Source organism: Cucurbita pepo, chromosome 4, assembly GCF_057944985.1.
Source record: "Cucurbita pepo subsp. pepo isolate OVF chromosome 4, ASM5794498v1, whole genome shotgun sequence".
In the NCBI taxonomy this organism is placed as follows: Eukaryota; Viridiplantae; Streptophyta; class Magnoliopsida; order Cucurbitales; family Cucurbitaceae; genus Cucurbita; species Cucurbita pepo.
In genome coordinates, this window is record NC_141801.1 from 1,788,433 (window position 1) to 1,810,992 (window position 22,560).

General features: G+C 37.0%; 5 protein-coding genes and 1 pseudogene across 5 annotated transcripts; 5 read left to right on the top strand and 1 right to left on the bottom strand.

Annotated features, from left to right (window-relative positions):
- The first annotated feature begins 916 nt into the window (after nucleotides 1-916).
- LOC111792542 (auxin-induced protein X15-like) lies at nucleotides 917-1,556 on the top strand. The gene has a single exon (XM_023674059.2). It carries the CDS (start codon nucleotides 1,173-1,175, stop codon nucleotides 1,467-1,469), a length of 297 nt encoding a protein of 98 aa, XP_023529827.2. The 5' UTR covers nucleotides 917-1,172; the 3' UTR covers nucleotides 1,470-1,556.
- Nucleotides 1,557-3,400: 1,844 nt separating this feature from the next.
- Nucleotides 3,401-3,955, top strand: LOC147792766 (auxin-induced protein 15A-like). The gene has a single exon (XM_087123205.1). It carries the CDS (start codon nucleotides 3,556-3,558, stop codon nucleotides 3,856-3,858), a length of 303 nt encoding a protein of 100 aa, XP_086979331.1. The 5' UTR covers nucleotides 3,401-3,555; the 3' UTR covers nucleotides 3,859-3,955.
- Nucleotides 3,956-5,054: 1,099 nt separating this feature from the next.
- On the top strand, nucleotides 5,055-5,620 carry LOC147792767 (auxin-induced protein 15A-like). The gene has a single exon (XM_087122867.1). It carries the CDS (start codon nucleotides 5,162-5,164, stop codon nucleotides 5,450-5,452), a length of 291 nt encoding a protein of 96 aa, XP_086978993.1. The 5' UTR covers nucleotides 5,055-5,161; the 3' UTR covers nucleotides 5,453-5,620.
- Nucleotides 5,621-8,731: 3,111 nt separating this feature from the next.
- LOC147792768 (auxin-induced protein 15A-like) lies at nucleotides 8,732-9,300 on the top strand. Its single transcript, XM_087122875.1, has one exon. The coding sequence runs from the start codon at nucleotides 8,824-8,826 to the stop codon at nucleotides 9,196-9,198; it is 375 nt and encodes a 124-aa protein (XP_086979001.1). The 5' UTR covers nucleotides 8,732-8,823; the 3' UTR covers nucleotides 9,199-9,300.
- Nucleotides 9,301-14,556: 5,256 nt separating this feature from the next.
- LOC111792529 (protein SMALL AUXIN UP-REGULATED RNA 51 pseudogene) lies at nucleotides 14,557-15,603 on the top strand (annotated as a pseudogene).
- Nucleotides 15,604-19,406: 3,803 nt separating this feature from the next.
- LOC111792515 (uncharacterized) lies at nucleotides 19,407-22,453 on the bottom strand. The gene is made up of 4 exons (XM_023674032.2): nucleotides 22,076-22,453; nucleotides 21,174-21,227; nucleotides 19,798-19,857; nucleotides 19,407-19,712 (listed from the first exon to the last, which is right to left on the bottom strand). Exons 1-4 carry the CDS (start codon nucleotides 22,373-22,375, stop codon nucleotides 19,584-19,586), a joined length of 543 nt encoding a protein of 180 aa, XP_023529800.1. The 5' UTR covers nucleotides 22,376-22,453; the 3' UTR covers nucleotides 19,407-19,583.
- Between the last annotated feature and the right edge of the window lie 107 nt (nucleotides 22,454-22,560).

A 22,560-nucleotide genomic window follows, 5' to 3' on the forward strand; every position in this document is an offset into this window, starting at 1 on the left:
AAGTGACTCAAGTGTCGAACAAATGGTGTACTTTGTTTGAGGGCTCCAGAGAAGGAGTTGAGCCTCGATTAAAGGGAGGCTCTATAGTGTACTTTGTTCGAGGGGAGGATTGTTGGGAGGGAGTCCCACATTGGCTAATTTAGGGAATGCTTATGAGTATATAAGTAAGAAATTCATCTCCATTTGTATGAGACATTTTTGGGGAAGCCCGAAACAAAGCCATGAGTGATATCATACCATTGTGGAGAGTCGTAATTCCTAACACAGATTTCAGAATACAACTCAATTGTTTCCTTAACCTCATATAGGAAATAGAGTCGACTAATGAAAACTGAGCTTATAAATACTACTTTTACCAAATGGTTATCGAGCACGCTTTACTTTTCAGATTCACGTCCGTCTTTCGTCAGGTTCTTGGCAAAACTATGTTGATCCCTCACAATGAAGGTCTTTTCTTTTCGAATCACTACAATACAAGCAAAGCCAATGTTTTTCCTCCTTGCTCTGCAGTCACCTGGGCTGTGCAAATTCCATGAAAAAATAGGCACTTAACGTTAAGTATATAAAAAGTTATAGTGTAACAGCCCAAGCTCACCGCTAACAGATATTGTTCTCTTTGGGCTTTTCCTTTCAAAACGTTTAAAACGCATTTTCTAGGTAGAGGTTTCTACACCTTTATAAAGACTGTTTCGTTCTCCTCCTGTACTATAGCATTCTATGTACCTCTCTATGTTTTAGTGGTACCACGGTATCCATGCTAAAGAATTTTCAGAGCTCTCAACTAAAACTAACAACCAACAAGGTTTCTTAGCTGAAATCTTTTCTTTTGAAGCAAGAAGTAACAGACAGCTATTAAATGCAATTAAAGTTTTGTTGTAGCAGAAGGACAACAAGGGCTTGAATGTCTCTAATATGTCCATAGTCCCATTAAAATTTTAGAGGCTAACTCAACTCACTTCTCCAGTTGTTATTTGGAGACAAAAGTAGGACATGATGATGACCATATATCACATGAATTTGAAACTCTCATAAAGGCTTGGAAGGCCCACTCATGTGATAGGTCATAAGCAAATCTTCATCTATATAAAGCTTTAAGTAATTGGGTTCAAATCAACAAGAGTCTTCCATATCCTCTAAGAAACTCATTACTTCTCTTTGAAAGATACTGTGATATGGGTTTCCGTTTGCCTAGAATTGTTAAGGCTAAGCAAAGTCTTCGACGATCTTCATCGTCTGGAAACGGAGCATCAGCGGTCGACGTTCCAAAGGGGTACTTTACAGTTTATGTTGGTGAAGAACAAAAGAAGCGTTTTGTCATTCCATTATCTTACTTGAACCAACCTTCATTTCAAGATTTGTTGAGTCAAGTAGAAGAAGAATTTGGATATGATCATCCAATGGGTGGCATCACTATTCCTTGCAGTGAAGACCATTTCCTTGATGTCACTTGTAGCTTGAATGGCTCATGAACCAGAGGGATTAGTGTTTAGAAATAGATAGCATAGACAAAGGATTAGAAAAGTACAGAATTGTAGAGTATATACATTATGAAATGAGAGAACTTGATTCTTTGAATTGAAATTGTTGTACACTGTTCATAGTTCTTTTCATGAACAAAGCATTGCATTGAACTGGTTACTTCTTTTGAATATGGAAATCTTCAAATTGGCAGCTTTTTGATGCAAACGGAAAGGCCCTCTTTCTCTTCATTTTTGTTTCCATGTTTTTTCTTCATTCAACAGAATTTTAGAACAGTAACATCTAATTATGCTCAGAAATAAAGAAATATATAGACTAATGAATGGTTCATGTAACAGCTTAAACCCACCTCTCGCAGATATTGTTCTCTTTGGGCTTTCCTTTTTGGGCACTTCAAGGTTTTAAAACGCATCTATTAGGGAGAGGTTTCCACACCCTTATAAGGAATGTTTCATTCCCCTCTCCAACCGATGTGGGATCTCACAATTCACCCCCCTTGGAAGTTGAGTGTCACAATCGTACTCTTGCAATAGCGGGACAGCGATTGTGCAACACTTGTTTTAACCAAGCAAACAAGTCAGTTGTGAGAAATTTGTATGTCATGGACAACGTTGGCTATGTTTGGGCTTCGAGTCACGTTGCGAGAAAAGGTATAGAAAATGTGTGCGAGGACATACATTTGAAAACGATTTGAAGAATTGAAGAAATATCACGGCTTAAATAGCGTATAACTCAGGGTAGGAAGAAGTGACAACTAGTTATATCCTCCTATAGTACATTTTGGGGCATTTTAGTCATAGCGGGTGTAGACATGGTTTTGGTGAATGGTCATACACCCCCGTATTGACCCAACGTGAAATGGTGAAGGCCTATCTAGGATGAAAGCATGTAAAAGGGGTTTGGAACGGGCGTGCAACCATGGACAACACGTCCTGGACAAGCAAGACTAGGACATCCGCCATGCGGCCATAGGCAACACGCCTTGGACAAGCATGACCCTGACATCCTCCCTTACTCAATTGGTTGACGTCTCTGTCAACCGACTTGGACAAGCAAGACCAAGACATCTGTCATGCGGCCATAGACAATACGCCTTGGACAAGCATGATCGTGACACCCAACATCCTCGCTGGCACACCGCCCGGTGTCTGGCTCTAATACCATTTTTGAAAGCCCAATCCCACCGTTAGAAGATAATATCATCTTTAGGCTTTCCCTTCTGAACTTCCCCTCAAGGTTTTAAAACGCATCTACTAAGGAGAGGTTTCCACACTCTTATAAGGAATGTTTCGTTCCCCTCTCCAACCGATGTAGGATCTCACAATCCACCCCCTTGGGGGCCAGCGTCCATGATTGACTCTGATACCATTTGTAACGGCCCAAGCCCACCGCTAAAAGACATTGTCCTCTTTGGGTTTTTTCTTTTGAACTTCCCCTAAAAGTTTTAAAACGCGTCTACGGAAAGACTTTCACACCCTAATAAGGAATGGTTCATTCCCCTCCCAACCAACGTGGGATCTCAGCTCAAGCTTATGATTATAACTTCACAGCTTTCTATTCTGACTAATTCGTAATGACAACACACTTAGCAGTGTCTTAAATTGAACACTGCAAAGATCTCAAGAGGTGAAAAAATGAATGAGAATCCATGAAAAGATAAGGAAGTAAAACAGCATGATCTTCCTTTAAATTGAACCTTCCACATTGCTATTAAATGCAATCAAAGTTTGCTACACCAGAAGGACAACAACAGGGCTTGAGATTTGTTCTAACTTACTTCTCCAGTTGTCATTTGGAGACAAAAGTAGGCCATAATGTTTCTTCACAAGGAATACATAATGACCTGATATTTCAAATTCTCATAATGGCTTGGAAGACACACCATGTGATAGGTCATGAGCTAATGTTTCTCTAGAATTGAAGTTCATCTCCCTACCTTATCTCTATCTTTGAGAAACTTAAGCCTCTCATCTATATAAAGCTCTTCTTATATGGATTCACAAACAACAAGAGTCTTTCCACATTCCAATTCTCAAAAGAAATTTCCTCATATTTCTTTTTGAAACATATTACAACATGGGTTTCCGTTTACCAAGGATTGTTCATGCCAGACAAAGCCTTCAACGTTCTTCATCGACAGGAAATGGAGCATCTCCGAAGGCTGTGGATGTTCCAAAAGGGTACTTCACCGTTTATGTTGGTGAGGTAGAAAAGCAGCGTTTTGTCATCCCACTGTCTTTCTTGAACCAACCTTCATTTCAAGATTTGTTGAGTCAAGCAGAAGAAGAATTCGGATATGAACATCCAATGGGCGGCATCACAATTCCTTGCAGTGAAGACGCTTTCCTCAATCTCACTCGAAGTTTGAATGAGTCATGAAGTAGAGAGATTAACATCTATTCTAGATAGATTGTACAGAAAAAGGATCAGAATAGTACACAATGTAAACCTTTTTGAAATGAGAAAACTTGATTGGTTGAAACTATTCTTTAGTGTTCATAATTCTTTACATTATTGAAACTAGATGATTTAACAACTTGAACTTGAATGACGACTACCCTTGTGACTGTTAGATGAATAGGACTCTCCACAATGGTGTGATACTATCCACTTTGAGCATAAGCTCTCGTGGCTTTGCTCTGGGCTTCCCCAAAAGGCCTCACACCAATGGAGATAATATTCCTTGATTATAAACCCATGATCATTTCCTAAATTAACCGATGCAGTGACATAGTCATGTTACTTACTTTTCGCTTCAAAGAGTGATGATTATCCCATAGACCAACACGGGTTCTTTCAAAATGCTTTGTCCTCACTCGCATTCTTCTTAAAAAGATTCCGAGGATGCCACCCAACATAAGATTGCTTCAAACAAAGCACGTTTAACTCTGGAGTTCCTATCATTGAGCCACTAAAAGGAAGGTGCACCTTGTTGGTATAGGCAATGACTTAAAATATTTGAAATCTTTCTCAAGAATCCTATCCTCAGAATCACTCTTATTCAGATGTGGTCTCAGTTCGTTCATATACCCCTCCTTTAATCGAGTGTCACACTAATACTCATAAATCTCCCAGAAATTTAAGTGCGATCCATGCAATGGTGTCTAAGATTGGACACCTTCCACCATGAACGATTGGAAGACTGAACCAGCTGGTTCACTTTGTTGAACGCAACTCTTTTATAGAAAACACTCACACTCTGTAGTTCAAGGTTTGCTTGTTATGAAACTCCAACGTTAGAATACATCAATATCTTGTTATGAATGTTGGATTCTTCATCCAAAAAAACAAATGCCAATCATGGGACGCCTCTTCTATTTCTATCCTATACTATTTCACATTCTTGGCACCTCTAAATTTCAGCTGCACCTCATTATCCCTGCCTAAGAATTTTCTGAATTCTCTACTAACACCAACAACCAACAAAGTTTCTTAGCTGTTTGTCATCTAGAGACAAAGGTAGGCCATGAAGTTTGTGCCTAAAGTATACAATATGGCCATTGATCACATGAATATGATATCCCCATAATGTCTTGGAAGACAAATCCATGTGATTGCTAATGACTCATATCTCTTAACCATTGAATCTCATCTTCCTATATAAAGATCATGCAGTTGAGCTCAAAATCAACTCATTCTCCACATTCCAATTATCAAAAGAAATTTTCAGCTTAGAAACGCCATGGGTTTTCGGTTGCCTGGTATTGTTCATGCTAAGAAAAGTCTTCAACGATCTACATCAAGAGGAAATGGAGCATCTCCAAAGGGCGTAGATGTTCCAAAGGGGTACTTTACAGTTTATGTTGGCGAGGTACAAAAGAAGCGATTCGTCGTCCCACTGTCTTGCCTGAACCAACCTTCATTTCAAGATTTATTGAGCCAAGCAGAAGAAGAATTTGGATATGAACATCCAATGGGTGGCATCACAATTCCTTGCAGTGAAGAAACTTTCCTCAGTCTCACACAGAGTTGAGGGATTGATTTACAAAAGTAGATAGTAGAGGACAATGATTAGAATAGCATACAATGTATAGTCTTTACATTTTTGAATGAGAACTTGATTCTTTGAATTCAATCTGTTGTTTAGTGTTTATACTTCTTTCTAGTTAAGAATTTGTTGGTTGAAGGTCCCTATGACAAAGGCTACCAAATTTCTAATTAAGAGACTAATTATTGTGGTTGAGAATGGCTTACCATGAAGCTAGACTGATATTAGATTATCCGCTCCATACTTCGGATTAGGATTTGGAATCCGGATTCTGATGACCCTGAATTCTCCTAGGACATGGTTTCTTGTTTCTAAGAGTGAAGACTATCCCCACAGACCAATACGGGTCGTTTCATCATGCTTATTCCTTACTCATATGTTTCATAGGAAAATTCCCACGAGGTCACCCAACATAGGATTGCTCCAAGTAAAGTACTCATAATTTTGGGAGTTCTTATAACTGAGCTGCTAAAAAGGAAGGTGCACGTACCGGTAGTGACTTTAATTCTTTTAAGTTTTTCTCAAACATCCTATCCTCAAGATCACTTGAATTTGAATGTGGTCTCAGTTCATTCATGTTTAATTCTTTTAAGTTTTTCTCAAACATCCTATCCTCAAGATCACTTGAATTTGAATGTGGTCTCAGTTCATTCATGTTTAATTCTTTTAAGTTTTTCTCAAACATCCTATCCTCAAGATCACTTGAATTTGAATGTGGTCTCAGTTCATTCATGTTTAATTCTTTTAAGTTTTTCTCAAACATCCTATCCTCAAGATCACTTGAATTTGAATGTGGTCTCAGTTCATTCATGTTTAATTCTTTTAAGTTTTTCTCAAACATCCTATCCTCAAGATCACTTGAATTTGAATGTGGTCTCAGTTCATTCATGTTTAATTCTTTTAAGTTTTTCTCAAACATCCTATCCTCAAGATCACTTGAATTTGAATGTGGTCTCAGTTCATTCATGTTTAATTCTTTTAAGTTTTTCTCAAACATCCTATCCTCAAGATCACTTGAATTTGAATGTGGTCTCAGTTCATTCATGTTTAATTCTTTTAAGTTTTTCTCAAACATCCTATCCTCAAGATCACTTAGAATTTGAATGTGGTCTCAGTTCATTCATGTTTAATTCTTTTAAGTTTTTCTCAAACATCCTATCCTCAAGATCACTTAGAATTTGAATGTGGTCTCAGTTCATTCATGTTTAATTCTTTTAAGTTTTTCTCAAACATCCTATCCTCAAGATCACTTGAATTTGAATGTGGTCTCAGTTTATTCATGTATGCTTCCTTTACTCGGGTATCACACTAATAATCATAAATCTACCACAAATTTAAGTGGGATCCATGCAAGGTTGTTCACCAAGCCATGGTAGGTGAAATTGAACACCTTTCAATGAAAACCATGTTATTGATGATAAGTTAGAAAAACAAACCATGTGCTATCCATAAATGACTCTAATATTTTGAGAACATACCCTACCAATTCATTATCAACCACTTTGAGAACATACCCATGTGATGATTCGTTTCCACTGTTCCTCCTGCAGTGGCACCAACATTAGCTTACCCACATTCTTGTGGACTTCTTGACCATTTATTGGTCATCTATTTATACACATTATGTGATTTTATACCCTTATCATATCTTCATCTTCTTTGGACACACAAGTAGGCCATGAGTACTTTACCAACCTTCATTTCAAGATTTGTTGGTGATGTACAAAAGGGTACTTCCCACTCTATCTTCAGTGCTAAGAAGCGTTTTGTCATCCCACTAACCTACTTGAAGTTGTTCTACATTGTTCATAGTTCTTTTCATGAACAAAGCGAAGCATCTAACCGGCTACTTCTTTTCAACGTGGAAAAATTAGAATTGGCACACACTATACTTCAAACAGGGAGAGTATGATGTAAATATTACAATTTCAAAAGCGAACAAACTTCGGAAAGAACACTTGTTTGAGATTTGAATCACTCCACAAACAAAATTAACCATGTCAAGCTTGGATGATTCTAAACATGCAATCTAAACTACATAGAATTACAAAGAAACTTAGCCCTTGGTTAACGGAAATCACAAATGCTCTTATAATCAATGCTTCGTTCTTCTCTTGAACCGATGTGGGATCTCATAATCCACCCCCCTTGGGGCCCAGCGTCCTTGCTGGCACACCGCCCCGTGTCTGGCTCTGATACCATTTGTAACAACTCAAGTCCACCACTAGCAGATATTGTCCTCCTTGGGCTTTCCCTTCCGGGCTTCCCCTTAAGGTTTTTAAAACGCGTCTAGTAGGGAGAGGTTTCCACACCCTTATAAGCAATGCTTCGTTTTCCTCTCCAACCGATGTGGGATCTCATAATCCACCCCCTTTGGAGCCCAGCGTCCTTGCTGGCACACTGCCCAATGTCTAGCTTTGATACCATTTGTAACAGCCCAAGTCCACTGCTAGCAAATATTGTCCTCTTTAGGCTTTCCCTTCCGGGCTTCCCCTCAAGGTTTTGAAACACGTCTGGTAGGGAGAGGTTTCCACACCCTCATAAACAATGCTTCGTTCTCCTCTCCAACCAATGTGGGATCTCATATCTACCTTACAAAGATAACATACATGAGTTTATATAGTCTCAAAATGAAAATCCTTGACCTTTCATGAGTCATTTCAAGAGTGCTAACTTACTTTATGACCACAATTAGTCACTAGGTAAATGAACTTTAAAGTAAACAAAAATTCTTAAAATACCATAACTTTAAATTATCATCCACCCAAGATCAGTGACCATCTAAGAATAAATGAAATCCATCTTCCTTGAAGTACATATCGTATGATTGAGATATCTCGGTTCATATCAGTTCCTTTCAAGAACATCCATCCATACGACCCTTAACAACATACAACAATACAAAGTCTTAACAACAAATAAACCTCTGACATTTCAGTGAAACCAAACATTTTTCATCGCTTTGCAGTCACCTAGGTTCTTGACATGGGAATGTCCTAATTTTTCTGAGTTCTCTGTTTATACTAACAACCAACATAGTTCCTTAGCTGGAACCCTTCCACATTGCTATTAAATGCATTTAAAAGTTTGTTTCACCAAATGGACGACAAGGGCTTGAGTACCTCTGGTGTGTCCATTCTGATATCAAAAGTGTTATCTGTAGACACAAGTAGGCCATGATGTTACTGCACAAGGTATACAGAATGACCAAATATTTCAAATTCTCATAATGGCTTGGAACACACACCATGTGATAGCTCATGAGCTAATGTCTCTCTAGAATTGAAGTTCATCTCCCTACCTTATCTCTATCTATGATAAACTTAAGCCTCTCATCTATATAAAGCTCTTCTTATATGGACTCACAAACAACAAAGTCTTTCCACATTCCAATTCTCAAAAGAAATTTCCTCATATTTCTTTTTGAAACATATTACAACATGGGTTTCCGTTTACCAAGGATTGTTCATGCCAGACAAAGCCTTCAACGTTCTTCGTCGACAGGAAATCGAGCATCTCCGAAGGCTGTCGATGTTCCAAAGGGGTACTTTACTGTTTATGTTAGTGAGGTACAAAAGAAGCGTTTTGTCATCCCATTAGATTACTTGAATCAACCTTCATTTCAAGATTTGTTGAGCCAAGCAGAAGAAGAATTTGGATATGAACATCCAATGGGTGGCATCACAATTCCTTGCAGCGAAGAAACTTTCCTCAGTCTCATACAGTGTTGAGGAATTGATTTACAAAAGTAGATAGCAGAGGACAATGATTAGAATAGCATACAATGTATAGTCTTAACATTTTTGAATGAGAACTTGATTCTTTGAATTCAATCTGTTGTTTAGTGTTCATACTTCTTTCTAGTCAAGAATTTGTTGGTTGAAAGGTCCCTATGACAAAGGCTACAAAATTTCTAATTAAGAGACTAATTATTGTGATTAACAAAGTATTGAGAATGTCTTACTATGAAGCTAGACTGATATTAGATTATCCGCTCCATACTTAGGATTAGGATTTGGAATCCGGATTCTGATGACCCCGGAATTCTCCTTCGACATGGTTTCTCATTTCTAAGAATGAAGACTATCCCCACAGACCAACTTAGGTCGTTTCATCATGCTTATTCCTTACTCATATGCTTTCCTAGGAAAATTCTCATGAGGTCACCACTAACAGATATTGTCATCTTTGGGCTATCCCTTTTGGGCTTCCCATTCTTCGTTCTCCTCCCCAACAGATGTAGGATCTCACAGTAGAATTGCTCCAACTGAAGTACTCTTAATTGGAGTTCTTACGACTGAGCCACCAAAAAGGAAAGTGCACCTTGTTTGTATAGGTAGGTGCTTCAGTTCTTTTAAGTCTTTCTCAAGCATTCTATCCTCAAGATCACTTGCATTTGAATGCGGTCTTGGTTCATTCATGTACCTTTTCTTTACTCGGGTATCACACTAATACTCTACCGTAGATTTAAGTGGGATCCATGCAAGGTTGTTCACCAAGCAATGGTAGCTGAGATTGAACACCTTTCAATGAGAACCATGTTATTGAGATAAGTTAGAAAGACAAAGCATGTGCTATCCATAAATGACTCTAAATACACAGCCATGACTTTTCTCTAACTTCATTTGAAAGTGGGATTCCTTTTAGGAAGTCCAGTCTGGAATCAACTCAGTCTCCATTTATCAGCTTGAACATACAGAGAAAATTGAAAATTGAAACATACTTCATTTCTTCACAAATTTATGACTAGATCGGTAACAGCTCAAGCTCGCTGTTAGTAGATATTATCAGCTTTTGTCCGTTTTGACCCGTTATATATCGTCGTTAGCCTCACAGTTTTAAAACGCGTCTACTATGGAGAGGTTTCCACACCCTTATAAGAAATGTCAAGCACTGCTAGTAGATATTGTCCGCTTTGACCCATTACGTATCGTCATCAACCTCACGATTTTAAAATGCATCTACTAGGAAGAGGTGTCTGCTTTGACCCATTACATATCTTCGTCAGCCTCACGATTTTAAAACGCATCTACTAGGGAGAGGTTTCCACACTCTTATAAGGAAGGTTTGATTCTCCTAGTGAGACGTTTCCACACCCTTATAAGAAATGTTTCATTCTCCACTTCAACCGATGTGGGATCTCACAATCCACCCTCTTTGGGAGCCTAGCGTCCTCGCTAGCACACCACCCAGTGTCTAACTCTGATACCATGTGTAATAGCTCAAACCTACTGCTAGTAGATATTGTCCGCTTTGGCCCGTTATTTATCGCTATCAGCCTCACAGTTTTAAAATGCATCTACTAGTGAGAGGTTTCCACACCCTTATAAAAAAAATGTTTCGTTCTCCTCTCCAACCCACGGGAGATCTCATAGATCTTTATATTGTACTACAAATGAACGTGGAATAGGTAAGGTAGAACCTTTGGGGCACATGTACTCTATGTTTGGGAAGAATGAGCTTTTGAGGTTTGGGCCTTTGGGGAGATGGATAAGGGAAAAGGGCTTGGGTTGTTCGAGGTTTTGAATAACAAGACCTTTAGATCTAAAATATCAACCTAAGGAAAGTACGGTCCTAGATTACCTGGTAAATCAAATATCTAAAGGCAAGATCTGCTTCACAATTTTAAAACGTGTCTGCTGTGATGAGATTTCATACCCTTACAAGGAATGTTTTGTTCCCCTCTCCAACCAACGTGGGAGTAACCTAATACATCATTGAAACACGGTAAATCTAGAAGTCTTAGTTATACTTTTTTTAACTGTATAATTAAAATGTCGATTCACTTCTTATGTTGATATCAAATCCATGAACAAAATTATGATACGTAGATGAAAATTTAATATCCGAACCAGATTTCGAACAAGAACTTTTGGCATCCCTATCAACAAGGGAAAAATGATGGCTATACTCCAAGAGGTGTTGGGGCCCTCAAAATGTGTAGTCATGCTCAATCCTTCCATTAGTTACGCCACAAATCTTGGTTAACGTATGAATGTGTATTTTGAAGTCAATTTAGGGCTATCACTTTCTTTTTGTGGTGCCTCCCTTGGTAACATGATAGAACATGGGAAGGGAAACACATCTTTGTCTAATCAATCAATCTCCTTTTTAAAACTCGAGTAGACTGGCTATGTGAGATCCCACCTTGATTGGAGAGGGCAACGAGTGCTACGCTGGGCTCCGAAGGGGAGTGGATTGTGAGATTCAACGTCAGTTGGAGATGGGAATGAAACATTTTTTTATAAGGGTGTGAAAATCTTTCCCTAGCAGACGCGTTTTAAAAACCGTAAGACTGACGGCAATACGTAACGGGCCGAAGTGGACAATATCTGCTAGTGGGGTGAGGTGGAACAAGGAGTATTATCCCGTCCTTAGTCCCATCTGTTGAGCATTGTTTGGAGGGAGTCCCACATGTGCTAATTTAGGAAATTATCATATGGGTTTATAAGTAAAGAATACATTTTCATTGGTACGAGGCTTTTTGGGGAGAGTCGCATCGGAGACATCTTTATCTGAGGAGGAGGCTTCCTCATTCGGCTCCTCATCAATGATGTTAGGATCGGCCGACTCATCCTCGGAATCCGAAAAGAAAACGGAGACAAAACTTCTTGTTTCAATGACAGAGAGAAAAAGACTAAATAGGATTTGAAGACACTCTCATTCACATCAATTGAAGCAGGCAGGAACGGCGCGAAAGCTACCCTTTGACGAATGCAAGCAAGGTCACTTGCTTACTCTCCGTTAGTGGCAAGGAAGGAGGCATTGGAAATCAGACTAGACCATAAATCAAGAGACATTCGGGAAACGACTAGTCGCTTCTGGCCAAGCTTCTATCAGGCTGACCACTACATAAATAAAGAGATCCATATACCAGTCATGAGCGATAGTGAAGCCGCAGAGGCGGAAGCTGTAGCTTCTAGGACAAAGTCAACCCACTGATGGAGTGGCGAAGGAGGCATACTATACGTATACTAGATTAGTAACCGCTGAAAAGCCATGAGAGCTTATGCTCAAAGTGGACAATATCACTCCCTTCTCCATTCCCCGTACAGACGACACCCACCATTTATTCAAATAATTTTGTGCCAGCTAAACCTAATTTAGTTTCCTATGAGGAACTCCTAGAGAGGGAGGTGGGCATGTATGTGAAATAATTAAAAGAAATATGAACAACTGGACGACGTAACTGAGCTCAATGGTTGGGTTACGGATTTTGTTTTAGTTATTCGGGTCACCAACCTAACCAATCCAAACTCTCGAGTTAGTCCAAAAAAAAATCTCTCAACCTAATCCAACCGAACCCGTATACGCTCGTAATCAGCCTATGTAACTAATTTTTTTTTCAATTTAAACGAGAGCGGAAATAGAACACAACACGGGTTGATTGACATTTATTTCATTAATTTATTTCGTCTTTTTGTCACATTTGCTACAAAAACATTAATATAAAATACTGTTGGTGATAATTTTTGGTGTGAAGTTGTTTTCTTTTAGACAAACCAATGAAAAAGTATATATTAATTTGTTCTATTTTTCTCTAACTATTTATTATAAAGTTTTCATTAAATGTATATTTTAAATAATTTCAGTCATTAATGTCATTCTAAAAATATATGTAATGACAAAATTATAAATAATAATTTCCTTTTATGACGTCAATTTCACACACCCTCCATGCTGTTTTTCTTATTTTTCACATTTAAAATAAATATATTTATTTATTTATTTATTCAAATAATTTTTTTTTCCAATATCTTTTTTAACGGAATAAATTCACAATAATAATAATAATTATTTTATTTGACGTCAGGATTGACTATAATATGTTTTATGTTAGTTGAGCTAAGGAAACGTATAGTTCAGAGAGAGGAATTAAGATTTGGAACGACCTTGAGATTTCGTTGCATATTGGAAACTAATACTGTACTCTAGTGAAGACGTACGTGAACCGTCCATTTGTCAATGCCTATTGAAGGGCTCGTGAAGCTTACTAAGCTGAGGAGACGAAACTCGAGAGTCAAAAGAGAGAGAAAAATTCATCCAACTCGATAGATGAGGCATTTGTAGTCTCTAGCGTTGTTTCCGTTGTTTCCATTGTTACTTTACGTACAAATTCTTTGTGAGACGATGAGGAACTCTATAAATACCAGTGCAATAGAGTTTAAATATTGACTTAAGTATTGTAATGTATAGATCAAAGTGTAACGTCGGTGTGAGTATCTCTCTTAATGTATAGATCATACTTATATATTCTATGTATCCATTTCATTTCAATGCATCGTATGTTCATATCCACACGTTCTTAACGAGCATCATGAGGCAAAAAACGATTACCAGTTGCACTAATACGGATGTCCACAAGGGAATGACGGGGATGAAGAAGCCTTCTCCATCCCTATCTTTGCCACCTATTTCATTTCTCGTCCCTGCAAAATTCTCAATTTATTTTTATAGGAATCCGGGAGGAAATTTCGGACAAAAAATTTGCAGGGATCAACTTACCTATAGTAAATTTTTACTTCTTTTAAAAAATAGTTATTTTAAAATTTTCATTTTTTAATATAATTTTTATTATAATTTTTTTAAAAAAATCCTAATAAATTTAAACAAAATTATATTTACCCACATAATTTTTATTTTAAATATTACAGTTTAAAAAAATAACTAATTAAATTTTTTTTAATAGGGCCAAAAATAAAAATATTTGTGTTGAAAATATATTTATATTAAGCTAGATGACTACGAGGTCAGAAATTTCCCATTCCATCACTCATTCCTCGTTTTACTGTTCGAGACGGATAAAATCGAATCTCTAGACACACTTGATGTAGATCTGAGGAGTAGCCCAACAAATACAGGTGAGTTCATAATTCGGGAACCAAATAAAGAAATCACCGTATAATCCAAGTTGGATATGATCATTAAATTAATAAAGACTATAAATGAAACCGCACTTATTATCTATACAAACAAGATGATGAAGAAAAAAAACAAAAAACGTTTTTGGATAAATATCCATTTGATTGAAATCAAAGAACCCACAAATTCCAAATTACATTAACACATCAAATCAAACAAACAGGTTCTTCAAGAACAAGCAAAGAAAAAAAAAAAAAAAAAAAAAAAAAAAAAAAAAAAAAAAAAAAAAAAAAACAGAGAGCCACCGAAGGCAGAGGGCCCTGATTTGTCATTTGGAGGCCCAACAATGGCGACTGCACCCTATGGCCATGGCTCCCACCTTCTCTTCTCTCTCAGTACAACATCCGTGCTCTCTCAATAAATACCCAATTTCTTTCCAAATCGGAACCGAAATTTTCCAAATGGCCATTCGAAAACCGGCGATTCACACGGCGGCGCTCAAGCAGATTGTGAAGCGCTGCTCCAGCCTAGGGCGGAAGCAAGAGGCCGCCGCCGCCGCCGCCGCCGCGGCTGGATTTGACGATGTTCCCAAGGGACATTTCGCCGTCTACGTCGGTGAGAATCGGAGCCGATATGTCGTCCCGATTTCGCTCTTGACTCACCCCGATTTTCAGTGCCTCCTCCGCCTTGCCGAGGAGGAATTCGGTTTCCACCACCACATGGGCCTCACTATCCCTTGTGAAGAGGTGGTTTTCCGCTCACTCACCGCCGCTCTCAAATGAACCAACCACCACCAAAATGCACAAATTCCATTTTTTTTTTTTTTTCTTCTCTCTTGGAGAAATGATTATATCTACCCAGCAATTTTACACCGTTGGATGCGGAAAATTCTAAATCCAACGGATTGCAACCCATGTGGAATAATTTTAGCGGGTTTATTTTATTATTTTTAACCCTTTTAAGGGTTTTTTTTTTTTTTTAATTTTATTTTAATTGATGAACCTTTTGGATGATGAAAGTCCCGTCTCCCTAATTTAGGAATGATCATCTGTTTATAAGGGGAAATATAACTTCATTGGTACGAGCCTTCTCCGGAAGCCCAAACAAAGCCTTATGCTTCATTGGTACTATTGTGGAGAGTCGTGCTCGTTTAATAGAACCAAACTCCAAAATATGTATAAATGGGGTTTGGAATTTGTATAAATATATTTTCGTAGACATGCTTCATATCCAAATTTAATTCTCTATTTTTATTTATTTTTATATAATTTTATAACTAAAACGATGTAAGAGCCGAGAAACAATGAAATATTAAACTATATTTTAAACATTATTCGTTCGGTCAGCTTCAACAGTTCAATATAACTAAAATGTTAAAAAAAAAAAAAAAATCTTTATTTGACACATTTAAATATTTGATCAACAGTTGAACTTTGATGATAAATTATAGTAAATCAATGAAAGGACTTGTGAAACTCAACTACATCATCATACATTGGTTCTAGCATTTTATTCTATCAACAAAATTTACGATAGTTCATATGACTCGATAATCTAATCAACTCAAACTACTGAATCCAAATCATAAAAATTAGGTTGAATTAGATTTTTGTTTCGATTTGGGTTGGGTTGACCCGACTAACCCGAAAACAAAGTTATAACCTTACCCAACCTTTAAAATCTTACCCAACCTTTAAAAAAATTAAGAATATTTAACGTTTTCGTAACGGGGTTAGTGATTCACTGATCGAGTTTTATGAAATTTTAAAAATTAACATAAGATGTACCGTGAATAAGTATAATTTTTTTAAAATAATTAAAAAAAAAAACCCGACAAACCGAATCTATATTAATTAAAAAATTTAGTTTTTCTATATATATATATATAATAAATTTCAAAATTTGCAATATTATTTGAAGTATAAAATTGGTAGAATGAACTAACTGAAACGACATCTCTTATCTCAATGACATCACAGGAATATTAAATGAATGGAATTGTGATATGGATGGAATATAATGAAACAGAGCCACTTTGAGGTTCTCTATGAAATGAGGCATGGAACGGAGCCACTACGAAGGAGTTTCGGGAGTTACGAAAGAAACCTTGAGCTCATATTGGTCATGGGTTGAGAACGGGAGTTTCATATGATTTTGACGAAAACATCGGTTAAGAGATTGAGTCCTCTAACATGATCAAACGGGAGAATTTGTTTGATCTTAAAGTTAAAAAAAAAAACATAAAAGAAAAAGAAATCTGAAAAGAACTTTAAGACCGATATGTGTTCAAAACCGTTCTAAAACATGTATATAATCTTTTAAAATTAACTTAAAATTTTAAAATTTTTAAACCTAATTTTCATGTCATAAAAATTAATTTTAAATAATTATTGGCGCGTTCCATATAATAATATTCATAATTTCTTAAGAATAGAAAATGTATAATACAGTATTCGAGAAAATTGTCATAACGAGGCGGATAGTTTTGTCTTACCGTAAGTTGTAAGATTTAAATTCGAAAATTTTAAGGAAATAATCTTAGTGAAATTCGAAAATTTTAAGGAAATAATCTTAGTGTAGCGGTCTCATTGAATAATTTGTTTTTAACTAATAGATACGTTTAGCATGACGGGTAAAATATTTTAAAAAATGAAATAAACCTTTTAAAATGGTTCTAGAAAGAAAATTGAAATGAAATGGAGAAATTATAATTTATGATTAATATATATAGAAAATGAATAAAGATGAGACAATGAGAAGGGAGGGCTAGTGTGGGAGAGATGGGTGGGGTGTGTTGTATGGGGGAGAAAGGCAACATTGCATTTTATTCTACATGGAAGAGGAAACCAAAGAAAATGGTAGGGTACCCCTTGTCTCATTTGGTATGTTTTTCGTGTCTCGCTCGGTTCGGGGGAAATTATTCAAGGAGGCCGCTACAAATAGCTTCATATTGTTGGGTTGGGTCGGGTCGGGTCGGGTTTAAACATGTTTTAGAATTAATTCAATTGCCCGAGTTGTAAATTTTTCAACCCAGATAACATTTATAAAATAATGAACTTCATCTGATCCAATCATAAATTTTTTGAGTTGAGTCGGTTTGAATTGTTTGGATTAATAATAAATTCAAATTAGTTCAACTCAATCCAATCTAATTTTAAAGAAATCTCGAAACCAACTAACGTTTCATCTGTTTGAACCCAATCCAACTCAAATAAGTTCATAATCAGTGGACTGAGTTGGGTTGATCGAGTTTTTTTCTGGGTCATTAGGTTTTTTTAACACTCCTGGAAATTGTAAAAATACCTCGAGATTTTGTATGGTCTAAAAATCGCACCAATGACCAAAACTTAAACTAAAATGAGAGTAATTAACACGTAACTAGCTCTAATCTGAATGTTAGTCAACTAATTAAGAAATATATTATCGAACGTTCTACGTTGAATTACTCGAGCGAAATGGGTATCAAAAGGGACCCTCTAAACAACGTTTAGATGCAAAGGGAGAGGGCCATACAAAAGCTTCAATGGCCAACAGCTCATACAATCCCAAAATTGAGCTGGTTTCAGCCCAATAGGGATTGACCCACCAATTTTAGTTAGTTTAATATTAACCCTAATTTAAGGATTTTTTAATCGTTTTAGGGTTAGCTCGAGAGACCGAATTGTCGACGTTTAGATGGTAACTAGTGGCTTATTCATTGAGTTTCGCTTAGGGTTGACTAATTAAAGTTTTTTATTCCCGTAAAGTGGGACTACCAAATTGTGAGATCCCACATCAGTAGGAAAGGAGAACAAAACATTCTTTATAAAAGTGTAGAAATTTTTCCTTAATAGACACGTTTTTAAAATTGTGAGACTGATGACAATATGTATTGGGTTAACGCGAACAATATCTACTAGCGATGTGCTCGGGCTATTACAAATGGTATCAGAGCTATGTGCTCGGCTTTTTTTTTTTTTTTTTTTTTTTTTTAAGAATTCCTCCCATGCAATAATTGGAGACGTCTCAATCTCAATCAAGCTAAAACTTATCTCCAAAATTAAAATCATAATTAGTCCATCAAATAACTCAAAATATTAATTTTAAATAAGGAAGCTTATCTAAGAAAATCAATAATTCAAGCTCTACCTTTAATTAAATAAAATAAATGTTTTTTTCTTCTAATAATATGTTTTTAGAATTTTTATTATTAATAATTGATGATATTTTTTAGTGTCGATGATGACGTTTTGAAGTGATTCTATTGTCGATGTTAATTTCTATCTGTATGCACATTTTGTCGACATAATTGCAATATATTTTCATCACCAAACATCCATGATTTAATATTTTCACCAAACTACGTAATCATTCAAATAGGAAATAACTTATCTAACTCTAAGGCATTATGACGGGAAAGTATCTTACAATCACATTAATCGAATCCTTAAACAAAATCTTAAATTTAGTGATAAAATCTTTGGACGGAACGCAAATTAATATTTTTAATAATATTCCAAGGGCAAAGAAGATTTACCCAATTTGGTACTTACTTTAAAATCAGGTCTCTCAACTCGAGACGTACAATCCTAAAATACAAGAGAGATCAAGACTTTCATCATCCAACACCTTCCCTCAAACAAAGTACGTCTCCCCTTAATCGAGGCTCAACTCCTTTTTCTTTTGGAGTCTTAGTCATTTTTTTACTATACCTTTGAGGAGGCTCGACGCCTTTTCTTTTGGATTCCTTTGTTCGACATTTGAGGATTTACCAATCTATTGACACGACTAAGTCTAATGGCTCTAATACCATGTTTGATGATTTAGGGCATGGCTCTGATACCATATTTGACTAACACAACTCTCCACAATCATATGATATTGTCCACTCTCTGAGCATAAGCTCTCATATTGTTTGGGCTTCCCCAAAATGCCTCGTACCAATACCTATGATCATTCCCTAGCCGACGTCAGACTTTCATCATCCAACATCATGAAAGATAAACCTTATACTTTTATTCAGTTTTTCAAAAGAAAAAAAAAATTAACTTTTTATTTGTCCCATATAAGATTCTTTCCTATGTGAGGCCTTACCTCATTATTGGTTTCAAAGCAAATGGCTCATTTAAATTTTACTTCAAAGAATGTAATCTCCGCAGTCCAACCTTCCATGACATGATCAATGGAGCTCTTAAATAGCCTCCTATTATCCCTATCTCTCTCCATTTTTTTCTCTCTTTCCCTCTCCAACTCTAACAATCACAATCACGAGTACCTAAACAAAAACTTCTTCGTTGTCCTCGAAACTCAGATTTAGCGTTTGTAACTTGAAACCTGCGCTTTGTATGGTTTCGATCAAGCTCGAGGCCACTCCGGTCGATTGTATTGTTATTTGCTTTGTGAGCTAGAACAAGAGGAGAAGAAGAAAAAACGTTTAGGCGAGTTGGTAGAATACGGGTCGGTTGCTAACAACTAATGATCATACAAACCTCAACAGATGCAATGCCCTCAACAACTTGAACCTTTAATGCAGTGGCACCCTCAGTTTGCTACAGAAGAACATGTAAGAATATGCAATTTTAGACTTCAATTTTACATCAAACAATAACTAAACCCGAATTCGAAAAGAAGCTAATACATCATTTGTGCTCTCTTAGCATACTTCAAGATCTTCAAAAGAACTAGAAATTTGTAGTTAACTTAAAACTTCCCTTTCGCTTCAGCACATAATACTAAATTTCAATGCTTTCGATATCTCACCAAAGTAGCGAACACAAAGATATACACGCATAGCATAGCATAGCAATATCTAACTTGATGAGGTGATCGAATTGGCAGAGATATAAGACGAGTCGGGTAAAATACAGTACCAAACGGCTTCAAGGGCTGTGACCATGCTACCAAAGCACCAAATGTAATCCATTAAGAGTGAGTTTGGTACCGTTTTTAGAATGATGGAAAGTGCTTTTAACTAATAAAAGCCATTTCCCAAACTTGTCAAAAAGCAATTTTAAAAATTCTAAGATCACAAATGCTTTGGGAGGAAACACTCAGGTACTTAAAAGTTGATCAACTAAAATGTGAGATGTCACATCGATTGGAGAGAGGAACGAGTGCCAACGAGGAGAACAAAACATTCTTTATAAAGGGTGTGGAAACCTTTCCCGCGTTTTAAAAACCTTGAGGGAAGGGAAAGCCCAAAGAGGACAATATCTCCTAGCGGTGGGCTTGGACCGTTACAAATGGTATCAGAACTAGACACCAGACAATGTACTAGCGAGGAGGCTAAGCCCCGAAGGGGAGTGGACACGAGGCGGTGTGCCAACAAGGACGCTGGGACCCGAAGGGGGTGGATTGGGGGGTCCCACATTAATTGGAGAAGGGAATGAGTGCTAGCGGGGATGCTGGCCCCCAAAGGGGAGTGGATTATGAGATCCCACATCAGTTGAGGAAGGGAACGAATCATTCTTTATAAGAGTGTGAAAACCTCTCCCTAGCAGACGCGTTTTAAAAACCTTGAAGGGAAGCCCGGAAGAGAAAGTCCAAAGAGAACAATATCTGCTAGCGGTAAGCTTGGGCTGTTACAAAGCTCTACTCTCAAAACTGTATCTCAAACTCGCTCCTACAATTATAAGCTTCAACAAATTCGTAGAGATAAAAGAAGAGCAAATCTCATTTCGGAAGTCATCAAAAATTGAGAGCACCATGATCTTATTTCGGTCTAATCGAAGTTGTAGACTCATCAACAGAAAGCAGCTCATCCATTGTAAAAAAAAGAAAAGAAAAAACTACGTTTCAAAGCCATTCGACTAACAAAAACCAAGCAACAAGACATAGAAGGTGTTAGGATGATAAGACAATGTACCTCCAACGCCTCAGTTACAGAAGGAATAGCTGATTCATTTAGAGTCCCCTCTGCCTTCAGAAACGAAAGTTAACCATTAGAGAAGCCTCAAGCAATTCAAAGTTTTAATGCTGCAAATCCTAGAATGGGCACAGTTCATAAACAACTTAAATCTTTAAGAATTAGGGGAAAATTCAATTTTTGCCATTAAGTGAACAAGTCCTTGAACTTTTTGAACCCTATACTTGAAATAATTAGCTAAGTTTCCAAATTTTAAAAAAGATATGCAACTATCCATACTCATTCTTGTAGATGGATTAGATTGTTTTTCAAGTATTGGTTATTCTAATCTTGTTGGATGCTTTAAATCAGGAAGATTGGACATTTTGTTGCTAAGCTTGGTTAGGACACGATCCTTCGTAATGGTATGATATTGTCCACTTTGAGCATAAAGTCTCGTGAGTTTACTTTTGGTTTCCCCAAAAGGCCTCATACCTGGAGATGTATTCTTTACTTATAAACTCATAATCAACCTCTTAATTAACCGATGTGGGACTCCTTTTCCAACAATCCTCAACAAGCTTGTGCACTAGGTTAGAGTGTTTTCGTGATTATGATGAGCATTTCTTTGATATGATTGTGAGTGTTTTGATAGTTAACTTTTGGATGATTTATTGGTTGGTTCGTGGACGATTTCCAAATTTACTTTTGAAGATGAACACATAGTGAAGATCATAATTTAACTTGAAAATTAATCTGACTACTTAGGTACAGGGCCACTCAATTTTCCTTCGAATTAAGCAGCTAAAAGTTTAAAGCAAATGACAATTCTCGTTCCACCAAATCAAAATGCGCTCGCAATCTTCAGCAAAACACGCAGATACACACACAAAAAAAAAAAAAAAAAAAAAAAGAGTATATACCTGAAAGAACATGGTGAGCATATCAGAGGGCGAGACAGACACGGTGACCGCCGGCGGCTCTTCTCCTTCAACTTCTTGCTCTGGAACAGAAGCCTCCCCTTCGACCGCCCTCCGATTTTTCAGGCCGCGTGGCTGCCTATGGCCATAAACCGCCGAATGCCTGAAGGAGGCGGCGGAGGCGGCGAAGTTGGTGGAGGTGTGAAGAGAGATTGAAGATCTGAAAACGGGAAATGGAGTTGGATTTGCAGTAGCAGGGCGAGAAATGGAGTGAAATATGGGGAAGGTGGAGATTGAAGCCATGTTCTTGAAGGTTTCTACGTCGGGTGAAGTGTTTGGGATTTCTATCCGCTTATCCACCTACACGCACGCAGCCCTTTTCTAAGTCATTTTAAAAAATATATACTTTATAATTTTTTTTTATTTTTTTTTTTAATTAATATTGGTTAATCAAATCATTTGTAACCTCCAAGTCCATTACGAGCAGA

What these genes read in the sequence shown, in the direction of transcription:
- LOC111792542 (XM_023674059.2), top strand. Translation starts at nt 1,173, where the DNA reads ATGGGTTTCCGTTTGCCTAGAATTGTTAAGGCTAAGCAAAGTCTTCGA.
- LOC147792766 (XM_087123205.1), top strand. Translation starts at nt 3,556, where the DNA reads ATGGGTTTCCGTTTACCAAGGATTGTTCATGCCAGACAAAGCCTTCAA.
- LOC147792767 (XM_087122867.1), top strand. Translation starts at nt 5,162, where the DNA reads ATGGGTTTTCGGTTGCCTGGTATTGTTCATGCTAAGAAAAGTCTTCAA.
- LOC147792768 (XM_087122875.1), top strand. Translation starts at nt 8,824, where the DNA reads ATGGACTCACAAACAACAAAGTCTTTCCACATTCCAATTCTCAAAAGA.
- LOC111792515 (XM_023674032.2), bottom strand. Translation starts at nt 22,375, where the DNA reads ATGGCTTCAATCTCCACCTTCCCCATATTTCACTCCATTTCTCGCCCT. An exon ending in TGCTCACCATGTTCTTTCAG is followed by an intron (nt 21,228 to 22,075) that starts GTATATACTCTT and finishes TCGTTTCTGAAG; the next exon opens with GCAGAGGGGACTCTAAATGA. An exon ending in CTGTAACTGAGGCGTTGGAG is followed by an intron (nt 19,858 to 21,173) that starts GTACATTGTCTT and finishes GTTCTTCTGTAG; the next exon opens with CAAACTGAGGGTGCCACTGC.